At 40.4% G+C, this 11,887-nt stretch overlaps 1 protein-coding gene across 6 annotated transcripts in view; it reads right to left on the bottom strand.

Annotated features, from left to right (window-relative positions):
* Window positions 1-11,887, bottom strand: part of EXOC6 (exocyst complex component 6) — a 121,393-nt gene that overhangs the window by 1,522 nt on the left and 107,984 nt on the right. For 4 of the 6 annotated variants that reach the window (XM_068139655.1, XM_068139657.1, XM_068139652.1 and 1 more), the window contains one exon: window positions 470-582. In XM_068139655.1, coding sequence (XP_067995756.1) covers window positions 470-582 — 113 coding nt within the window. Of the gene's footprint in view, window positions 1-12; window positions 25-469; window positions 583-11,887 lie in introns of all 6 variants that reach the window. The other 2 variants (XM_068139651.1, XM_068139653.1) reach the window with 1 other exon arrangement.

The following is an 11,887-nucleotide window of genomic DNA, read 5'->3' as shown; positions in this document are numbered from 1 at the left end:
GGCAATACGTACCCTCTGTGAACTCTGCAAAAATGGTATTCATCGCAGGCAGGAGAGGAGAGAAAACAATTTTAGAAAATATCTTTAAATCACAGTATATTTTGATGCAGTTTTTACAAGCAGGGTGATACTCAGCTGGGTGGCATCGCGCCCTCCCTTACTCCGTCCTCCCCAAACCCGCTCGTCGGCCCAGACAGAAGGCTCGCACTGGTTTTATCGCGGCCAAACCCCCGCATTTCCCTTCCCGAAAGCGGCAACTCGGGCAGCCGCCCGCTGCTACCGGTGCTCCGGCACCGCCCGCTGCTCTCGGCACCAGGACAGCGACGCGCTGCCGCGGGGCTCTAACCGCCACAGCGGCTCCCGTGGGGACGGCCCCGGCCCTGCAGCCGCCCCGGCGATGCCGAGCTGAGAGTGCCGGTCCCGCCGACGCCCGCACGCCCATGTAGGCAGCCCCGGCCCCCGCACTTACTTCTCCAGGAGCGTAAGGGCTGTGCTTGGGTTGACCCGCAGGTATTTGGAGGTGGCCTGCCCGTAGTCAGCCAGGTAGGTGGACCAGTCCCACACCATGAAGAGGTCCAGGAGCTGGAGGGGCAGAGACGGGTGTGAGGGAGCGCGGAGCGGCTCCGAGGGGAGGAGGCGCCCGCCCAGCTCGGGCCCTGCGCAGCTCCTAGCCGGGGTCCCCTTCACCTGCCCATTGCCTTCTTTAATGCTTTTCTGCCTCCCTCCAAGTGCTGGGAGGCAGCTATTCGGGCTCACCCAGGGGATGCTAAAGGCTTCACGCTTTGGTGTTTTGGGAGCTTGCTTTACCGTGAGGACAGAGAATGGGATAATCGTGTCTCCTCACAGTAATTTAAACCAGATGTTCAGGTAGCCTCAGTTGAGTGATTTTAACAACCCTCCCTGCACCCTCCACTGTGACTGATCCCTGTGACTGAGCCCTGAACCCTGAGCACACTTCTGGTCCAAACAAACGCCGAACACTTAACCAGGGGAACAAAGAGCCTTCAAGGACAGTCCTGCATCTAGCTACAGGTTCGAATGGGGCCTTTAACTCATTCTCAGAGCTGCTGTTCAATACAGCTGGCTTTTACAATCAGACATAATGCCTAACATCCAGCAGCCATCATCCTCGCATCCCTTAAGCCTAATTCCCCCTTCACTGTTGCAGGGTGCAGGCCAGACACCACTGGGCACCCTGCCCAGGCTGCCCGAGGCCAGGGCACAGGCGGCCCCACTCACTCAGTGAAGCCTTTGCCACCTGTGGGCCCCATTCCCATTGACGTCAATGGTGGGGCACCCTTAGCTTTCCCCTGCATCTGATGCCTGGCCTTGTGCTGCTGCTGAGGGCTAAATGCTGGCTTGTTCTCAGGCTGTCCAGTGTTAGCAAACCTACTGTTAAAGCAAGTGTGGGTATCCATTTGCAACACTTTGCCCCTGCTCACAGCGCCCATGGCTGTTCTGCTGAGATGGGTCCTCAGTGTGATCTAGAGGCCCTGCTACATCCATAATGCCAGTTAAGAAACATACCAGACTACCACAAAATATGATTTTGCTATTTAAATAAAGAACCCTGTTCACTAATACCCCATTCACATAACAGACTACTACAAATTGTACCATTTTCCCATTTAAAGAATCCTGTTCACTTTAAACATTTGCTTCTGCTAAGCCAGACCAGAGTTGTTATAGACAGTGCACAACAGCAGTGGCTCTGGCTCCCACAAGCAGAGCTACAGCAGGTGCCTGCTCTTTTGGCTTCTCAGACTACGCTAAGAGGACAGTCCCTCCAAAAGCCTTCCCGACTCAAACTTCTCAGTCTGACATAGCATCATGGGTTTCCAGTAATGCTCATCCCCAAAATTATAACACCAAATTGAATACAAAATAAAAGCATATACTTGTTTTTCACAGCTTCAAATTCATATGCCTCTTTTCTCCACATTTTTCCACTTTCTAATCCCTTTCTTATGTTTTATTGTTGTGTGTTTTTTTTTTTCAAACAAAGCACATAATTTAAATAAATTATTTTCTAACTAATTGCTCTTTCTATATTTGTAGCATAGTCTTTTATGATTACATAGTAACATTGCCTGGCGTCATAATACACTTCTGACACAGTTAGTGCCCTGTCATTCCAAAGTCCTCCAGGGACCATTACGAACCTCAGTGACACCTAGATTTCACATTTAACTATTTCTTATGGGTGAAAGGTGTATAAAAAGCAAGGAGGCTATCTCATTCTCTGCTGACTAAATATCCATGATAGCTGTCAAGGTCAAATGTAAATGGTTCTTTCTCACAGAGTACTTTCTCAGGTGAGTACCATCAATTTTCCTCCTACAGAGCTGAAGAGAACACGACTTTAGTCACTAAGCAAACAGACTTGGGAAAGCTCTGATAACTCAGGAATTAGTGGCTGCTGGATGTTATTCATCACTCATTATTACCTGTACCACCACAGTCGATAGTGCCGAGTCCTCATAGAGGCTGTATTATATATTCAAATGCACAATCAAAAAAGTGTAAAGATATGACAGGCAGATGCATAACGCAGGCTGTGAGGATAAAGCTAGCGACCACAAGAACCCAAACTATATAATCTGGAGACTTCATGGTCTCTCTCTCTTAAAGAGAAGGAAGCAGAATATATTAATAAATTACTAGTAATTACAATGTCACTTGACATGTGCTCCACATGGGAGATGGTCCTTAAGAAAGAACCACGCCAATGCTCCTGCAGCAGATGTGCTCAGTAAATCAAAGATAAAAGATTTAATTTCTTATCCCCATTGTAACATTGCAATCAAGAATTCTGGCTAAATCTTAAACAATCCTGAAGCTCTGTATCCTGTTAGTAACATGATGCCAAAAGCCACTGATGATTAATACAATTACAGTGCTGGCAAGTTCAAGGAAACTTTCCTGACAATATCAAAAGCCATTTTCATACGATACTGACATCATCTCAGTGATAATGAAGGGTGAAGTGGAAGATTACAACCTCATTTGTCACCTGACCAAACATCGGTAGGCATTTAGACCTCTAAACAGACCATGGAGTTTGTTGCTTTTCAACACATTAAGTAGAATAGTAGAACAATGTCCCAAGAGAATATGAAGCATATTCTGTGTACTCCAAGACAGCCCTGGCTCTGTAGAGGGAACACTTGATGAGATACTGTTGGCAAGAAGGATGTACCCAGAGCCTCTTCCCTGCTCCACACTTGATCAAAGAGCTGCACACAACCATCCTCAAGCTAATAAATCTCCTAAGCTAAAGTAGCTGTCATGACATGGGGCAAGTAACATGAAGGACCAGAGACATGCAATCAAATGACACATGCCATTCGGTCATAGGTCCTTTCCCTCCTTCTCTGTCTGCATTCAGAGGCTGCAGTGTGACAAACGTGCCCTGCTGATGAAGTAAACACACCAGGGAGCTGCAAACACTGGTGGAGACCAGACTGCTGCTGTGCACAATTATACATTGTACATTTTTGTCCCCCTCACAGCCGCAGTTCTGCACTGTGGCATATTGCTGTACATAATGGGTTTTGACAGCACGTACTGTACGCTGTGGGTGGGTGAGAGCTGCCTGGTGTGCAGCTCTTTGGATCTGTGTCCTGACCATTCATATCACCTGTATCTGACTTGGCACTTGGCGGATGTACAGTCAATGCAAGCACTTTGCGAGAGGAGTAGGTTGGCAAGCAGCCAATGGCAAGGACAGTCTAGCAGTAATGAACTGCTAGTCCCAGGATCATCACATATGTGCGCATCTTTGAGCACAACGCCAAATTCACCTCCACTCCTGCAGCTATGTTGCAGAGTTATCAACCCTACAGTCTGTGTTACATTTGGCTACTCTGCTCCTTTCTGCCTTTTGAGACAAAAATGTGTGCCTCATTTAAGTGAGGCATTTTAATTACTTTTCTTCATATAGAACAACCTCTGTGAAAGCAGGACTGTCTTTGCTACAGGTGTTTAATCTGGAAGATTGTCCATCCATTCAAAGATGCAAAACAAAAATACTTGGCTTGCCTCATCTGATTTGAGCATAATCTTGGGGAGGCAAAATTTATAATGAAGCACTGACCTACCTAGTAATTTTGTAGTTAATTTTTATTTTGAAAAGGAAAAATTGTATCAAGGGCAAATCTAATTGTGAAAGCTGAAAATAGCATCAGCTACAATTACAAACCATGCACATTTAGGTGATTTAAATTCACGTATGCTCACCCTACAGCTTCTCAATTGTGAAGCATGAAGTACCTAAGAATTTTCTGTGCCTGTGACAGTACTTCTTATTGTGGCAACTAAAATCAACTTATTAAAGGCCAAATTAAAACAACATTTTCCTACTGCTAATTTATCCATGAAACTTGCCACTATTACCAAGGTGTAACTGAAAATGAGTTGGGTTGATCAGCAAGGAATAGCTGACATGCACTATTGTAAGAGAAATATGTACATGCAGCAGGTCCTAGCAATAAATATTTTCCTGCCTCAAAAATCAATCAAAATCCACACAGTGTAGTACTTCACACTGATGTTGCTGGATGTGACTCCTTCAAGGTTAGGGTGCACATTCTTTGCCTTAAAATTTCAATAAGAAAGATGTTTATTTTGCACATGCATCTTTCTAAAATTAACTTGTGTGGGAAATATTTGAAAGTGAACAGAAAGAATCTCTCTTGCTACTTAGAGTGTGGAGACAGTGCAGACCATTAGCTGTTAGTCAGGTGCTCAGTCCCAGCTAAGAAGCCACCTAAGGGTGCTCTATCACAACCAGTTTATCACACAGCTGAAACACGCTGAAGCACCTAATAAAATAGATATAGGTACTCTACTACACAGGAACAATGGCACTGTTGTATACTCTGTTATCCCATGACAACCATGAAAAATAAGCTTACAGGCAATGCTATACCTGAGAACTTTATAATGAAGCAGAACATGCTTCCCTAGGAGCAAAGGAAATCCTTCTGACTAGAAATAGTTTGCAGAGAAGTGTGTGTACCTGTGCGTGTATTTGATTTTTTGCCAAAAGAAAACAAACAAACAAACCCCCCAAAACCAACAGAACAAGCTTTATCCTTCCTGGTATACAAGATAGATTGTACGATAGACTGTCCACTTATTTACACTTACAAGATGGATAGGGTATACACTTCTGCCTTATTTAAATGACTTGCCTCTTCTAAAGGTGTGATAGAAGGGGAACTTTTATCCAACAACTTGGAACTATGAGGGCTGATAAGCAGGGAGCAGCATGTTCATATTACTGTAGGAATTGCCTACTATAGGCAACTGCTTTCAGTGTTGCCTTCTCAAACCATCACTTTATTACTTACATACATACTTCTAAAATGATAGATAACTTAAGCCTCTGGTTCTGCAGTTGCATTTTGAATTATGCCCTATGTATTTTGTGTATGTCTTTTATGTACAACACTAGCTCTTCCAAAATAAATGCCAGTTGGGAAAAAAAGGGGTTTATGTATACTTAGATAAAAGGATATACTCATCTCATACTTTATATAGATAACATTGCTATTGGAAGACTTTTATTTTAAACACAACAATTTTATTGTAAAAGATACTAAGCTATTTTTGTTGTTGTTGTTGTTAAAAGATTCTACTTTAAGACCTTGATAGCTAATGGGTTTTGATGCTATGGGGGAAAAAGTTTTCAAGGTTTTAGGGATAGAATTCTTGCACCTATTCTTCAGTGTCAATACTGTCACCTTTTTTTCCAGTATCAAGATACTATAGCCAAGTTTGGACAGAAATTACTGTTAATCAGTAAAGCTTTGTCTTATATTACCTAAAGTCTTGAGCAGATCAGCTGTAGTTCCATATTTAGGCCACCTTGTAATTGCTTGAGAATTTTATGCACTGGGAACTGCTGGAGTCAGCCATCCAGCCCTTTCAATGCTGTTTGAGCCTCTTGTCACATCATCAAATATCATACAGATGCCCTTTCCTTTTTACTTTTGAGCAACTGTCAGGAATGATCTTGGAAGCGAAAGCAACTTTGGGAACTAGCTATGCAGAGTCAACACAGCCACAGAGACAAGGAGATCAGAGCTTTGCAGAAGGAAATGAGGACAGTGTCCACTAAACAATAGCAATTGTGTTGGTAACACTACAAAAATCCTAAGGTAGCTTAGTATAGGTTGGAATGATGCTGTTATCTCTTCTGAAGTAGCAAGGTTCCAGCAAATAGCTTTGGTTGTACAATAGGCACAAGTGATTCAGGAGCTGGAAATAAAAATGAGGAATTGTACACTTAATATCCTGCTTACCTTTCTGTAAAGTCAAATATTCCATCAAAAGAAAAGTAATTCTAACAAGGTAGCACTGTCAACTACGTTCTTCTGGTCCACTCTCCTTGCTCACAAGCTGAATATTTCTTATGCTAAACAGTTTATTAACCCCTAACCACCCAGTTACTTCTGGACCTGATTGCATGTGTAATTACCTTTTGTCAGGTACAATTTGCCTGATAAACATGTCAGAACACTTGCTGCTTAGTCTGTTGAAACAGATAAATGCTGTCTTTCCACAGCCTTGGGGCATAATTAACAGGGGAGGAAAAAAAAGGCAGTTATAAAAACACACAGAAGCTGATTCAGTGAGGCAGGAGTTCACAGCATGCAGCCCGCCAAGGCCCATTGCCTGGCCCGCTATGCTTGCCTGAGCACTTACTGAGTTCCAGGCCTGCTGTGACAGGGCAGCAGGGGCAGCCCTCAAAGACTGAGATTTAAAGTAAATTTCTACATGAACTTCAGAAAAGAGTAAGATGATGCCTACTTGAAAAAAAACCCACAAACAATAAAACAAAGTGAAGCAGCAGATAATGGTATTGGTAGAGTCCCTGTCACCTTTACATGTTATACACTCAAGTAGACTCTCTGGGATGGGATGAGGGAGCAAAAAAAATCAAAAGTAAAAGAAGGAAGTGGGGGGGAAAAAAAAAAAAAAACCAAAACAAAAGAGGGAAAGCAAAAAGATTAAACGAAACCAAAACAAAAGACAGAAAAAAGATAGCTTTGTAGCATTCTTGGGCTCAGTTGCTTCTGATTTCTGCCATGCAGCATTTGCAGGTTATGTACCCATGCACTATGGGGAGTGCAAGAAAAGAAATCCTTACCTGACCTCTGGATAACCCAAACAGGAGATTAGCCCATTTCCAAGCAAAGCAGGTTGTCACACTGTTAGGCCAATTGCTTCTATTGACACTTTGCATAAACATCTTACACAGAGTGATCAGAAAGGACTGTTATGCCATTAACGCTCTTTTTATTTTTTTATACATAAGCCTTACAGAATAAAGGCTTTCTGAGTAAGGGATAACAAAAGGGTCAAAAGGTCACAAACATTCTTTTTAAGTAGGCAAAAATCGGGAAGTTTAGATTCATTGAAAAGTGCAAATTAGAACTTTTCTTTTTTTTTTTTTTTTTTGCATCTTGCACGTTGCAGCTTTTTCCAATTTCACTTCTAGTAATTTCATTAATCTACTCAATCGTGCATTTCAACTTTTACTTTTAATTAAGAAGATGTTAAAATCTTCATTTTAGGAAATGGCAAGCTGTCTAATCTTCTTAGCTAATCAGTAATCTAAATAGATCTAGACATTACCTTTCAAATCCTCATGAGGAACACTGAAAATATATGGAATTTTTTTCTTGAAATGGTACGACTCAGGAGTCTCACATCTATAAATTACACAGCATGTGGTTTGCATTGTGTACAGCAATATATTCTATATTTGCTTTTGTTTTGTTTTTGCTTTGATCAGAGATGGAAACAATCTCCCTTTAATAGTATAAAAGCCACCTGCTGGGCATCAAGGACTACGGCTAATTGTTAAATTCTTTGAAATTTTGATATAATGGATTTTGACCTCTTTAATTAAAAAAATCCCAAAGCCTAGAATACGGGTGAACTCTTCTGGGAAATGAACGGTGCCAGGCATATACAGCTGCAAGCTACACTCAATCTTTTATTAGGAAAGAGTACAGAAATAACACTATGATTTTTTCTTGAGGATGTTGGCTTTTGACCAAGAAGTAAAACGCTCTGTGACTGCTATTTAGGTCATAAAGATGAGTGAATTGCAAATACACGAATATTTCAAATATTACTACTTTTATTGAGGTTTGGAGCTAAAAAGCTCCAAAGATGAAAGGGACCTTTTCATTTCAAACACAGTAAACTCACAGAAAAACACTCACAAGTGTCTCGCTTCCCAACATTTCCCACCCCAAGGACCTCACACTGTACCTGTACACACCTTGTATGCAGAAGAACAAATGAGTTTGATGACTGAGGAGAAAACCTGTCAACCAGAATCACTGTTGTTTCATAATTTCTGACATAACATTAACCTTTCAGTGGAGCTATAATCTCATCAGTTTGTGAACTCTGAGGCAGCACTGTCTTCCTTTTGTTAAAACCCTTATTTATACTCTGCCCAGCATAATGGGGCCACGGTCCATGACCGGGACTCATAAGAATTGCAGTAACACAGCTACACAACAATTTCTTTTTAGACTCTGCTTGTGCTTCATGAACAAGTACATATGAATATACATTACAGGTATACATTTATTTCCAACTGTCAGAAAAACCTCTGCATGAACATTAATATAAGACTCCCATTAGTTCACTAAATGTTATCTCCCTGTTTATTAAAGGAAGCACACTGTGAAAGCACTTACTAGATTGGAACTAAAACGTGAAGGACCAGAATCAGAACTGGACAAAGACAAGTCTTGTTCACTCTAAACATTTTCTGGTTGCAAAAGAGCAACAGAAATATTTAAACCACAGATATCTATGGCCGCCTTACAAGGAATGAAGACAGAGTTTGCTAACTGTAGGATAACATCATACCAAACAAATGCAATTACCGCTTAGTCAGTAGGTGTTCATTACTGCAGACAAATACCTTGTTAGCCTTTTCAGCAAGTCTGCCTGCCACTTGCCAAAATATTTTTTTTTATTTACTCCTGGTGACTTACTTTGTGAATGTGGTGAATTTTAAAATTCCTCCTACTGATCACATAACTGGAATAACACACTTTAGTCTTGTATTTCAAAGTGTAAATTCACCTCTTGATCCATAAATGTCTCCCTATAGTTTATGCTACCCTTTTTCGGCATTGGTATAACAAATGCATTTTCAAAGTCATGTTATGGGGTCTCAGCTATGCAATTCCCATTAGTGTCAATGGGGGTCGCAGGCTAAATTCCTAGGCAATGCTTTGAAAACTGAGCTCTGGCTTTTCAAAGGGAGGGTAGTTTGTGCTAGAAAAGGCAATGTCTTTCAGTTTTTAAACCACTGAATGAAAATATGTGTCCTTTTCTTTTTTTTTTTTTTTTTTTTTTTTTAAGAAATTGTGTCTAAATGTAGGACATTTAAATGTTTGCAAGAATGAAAAGATTTTATATTTCAATGCTTCTGTTTCAAATGGAAAATATATCTGTCAGTATCTTAAACATTGAGATACAATCTTTAACACATTTGTAAGTGTATGTATAAACTCAGAGGTTATGACAGCTGAACCTCTGGGAATTGTTGTTACACTAAGAAAAAAAGAAGTTATTTATATTCAAATAGATTCCTTATAACCTAAACTTTTCCAAAGGGCAGAATTCTTCCCTGAAATCTGGACCCTGAGGTATACTTTGAAAAGTGACTGGTCTTGTTATATTCAAAAGCAACCCAAATATATATTTCTATTCTTTGGCATCCTAAATTATCTTAGGCTTACCTACAAAATGAGATGCCTTCTCTTGAAGTCATGTGAACAGAACTGTTGCTGTTACTATAACCAGAAAACCACTCACAATGTGTAATTTTTACAAATCCCATTAAAACTTCAAGCAACCCAAGACGTAGCATGTGAAGAAAGTCACTGAAAAATAGACACTGAGGCAAATATAAATAGCTAGGCCTTATGTAATACACCATAGAGCAACAAGTAATACATCTTCAAAGAAGATTTGTTTAATTACAAATGTTTATTATGAAGTATGCTGCTGTTCATCCTTAAAGAATAAACTGGACTAGTAGGAAAAAAAGTCTTCTGAGTTTAGAAACAGGGAAGAGTTTGACAGGCGGGAGCCTGGCAGACAGTCAGGCTCCAGAGGGCACAGGCTTGGGCCAAATTGTTCCTGTCAAACCCGTTAGCCTGTACACAAAGTCCCTTTAGACAAAGCATAAAACTATGTCAATGGTAAAATCTGTGTGGATTAAAAATTGTGTATTATGCAATGGTCAGGTCATTCACCATTTTTGTTTGTTTGTTTCTGAGCTTCTGACACAGAGGCGTACGCACTCAAACAACATGCGGTGGTGACAAGTGCAGCCCCTGAACCAGGACATCGGCCTCTGACCTGGATGAGACTTTGAAAGTACAATTTCAGCTGCTAAAATTATGGAGTATTTCATATAACACAGTTAAATTTAAGGTGTCATTTTCATTTGGCTTCTGTTTTGTTTTGCTTTAAACACAGGTTTGCCAGTAGTACTTAAACATTGACATTTACCAAAACTATTAGTAACTGAAGAGGCAATTTTTACAGTTTATTTAAACTTAAATTCTCTATAAGCATTTTTTCAACTGCACAAAACTTAAAACACACTTCCTTTAAACTATTTGCTCCCTAAAAACATTTATTCAAAAATTTCAAAATCTGATGTTACCATTTTAACATTTAAAAGTATTTCAACAATTTCACATTTAAAATTCTCTGGTTTAGAGAAGGTGGGACTAATTAAAAATCATCTAACTTGCTGTAACTGGAATAAAATTTGAAACCTAAACATGTTCACTTCAACTTCCACACTGTGTTCATCCTGTCCCACCTGTCATACTTAATACTTAGCAACATCCATGTAGATGGATGCCTGCAGTCTCATCAGAGGTCAGTATATATGCTGTATCATGAAAACCTACTAACTGACAAATGCTGTTTTAAACTAATTAATCCAAACTGTGCTTGTACACATGCACATCTAATCTATAAAGCCAGGCTGCTGTACCCTAGAACTAAATATCCATAGTGGTCTGCCCGTGTATAATTACAACTCCAAGTTTAAATTTCAGTCCTGATCACTTCTAGGATCGAAGAAAGGAGGTTTAGATACATGGCCCTGAGTGAGAAAGTAAACTGATTCCTATGGAAAGACAAGAAAGCATGGCACAGATCCATGGCATTAGCCTCATGCTCACAAAGGAGGCAAAGACTTCTGCTCTTTGTGTGATGCTGCAACTCACAGAAGTGACCCACGAAGCCACCAACCTGGCCATAGGGAATTAGCAACTCATAGAACAGGATATTGCCACCTTCTAGCTTTCCAGTTATTTCTTGTCATATTCTGACTTGGACCAAAGCACTCCAGGAAATTAATCTAAGAAAAATACTGAAATTACATTGTTACAGAGATCAAGGCTTCCAGCTTAACAGGAGAATACACATCTGTCCTACAAAGTTTATGAGCATCTATTGAATCTGCAACATTTGGTCTCCACAGAGATCCATGATCTCCTCTATGTGCTATGGAACACATTATCTCCACTGAGGTAACCTGGGGTTCTACAGTAGGCAGGGGGGAATAGTTTGTTTCAACACAATGGTCTACATACTTTTCAATACGTAACTTTTCAGGTTGGTTTATTTTCAATATTTGTGTGGTTCTCAAGATGCTGAAGACATTAAAATAAAATAAAATTTAAAAAAATAAAACAGACCACAGTCAGTGCTCCAGATTCATCTTTTAGATGGCCATCAAAGCCCTCAGCAATTTATACAAAAGCCTCCGCAGGAAGCAGAAACAAATATAGTAACTGTGCAATAAAGTATTTCAGCTAAT

The sequence above is a fragment of the Melanerpes formicivorus genome, unplaced genomic scaffold, assembly GCF_026170545.1.
Source record: "Melanerpes formicivorus ecotype bairdi unplaced genomic scaffold, bMelFor1.0.p_v2 SCAF_6, whole genome shotgun sequence".
Taxonomy (NCBI): domain Eukaryota; kingdom Metazoa; phylum Chordata; class Aves; order Piciformes; family Picidae; genus Melanerpes; species Melanerpes formicivorus.
The sequence above is the reverse complement of the archived record's forward strand: the minus strand, read 5'-3'. Positions and strand labels throughout refer to the sequence as shown.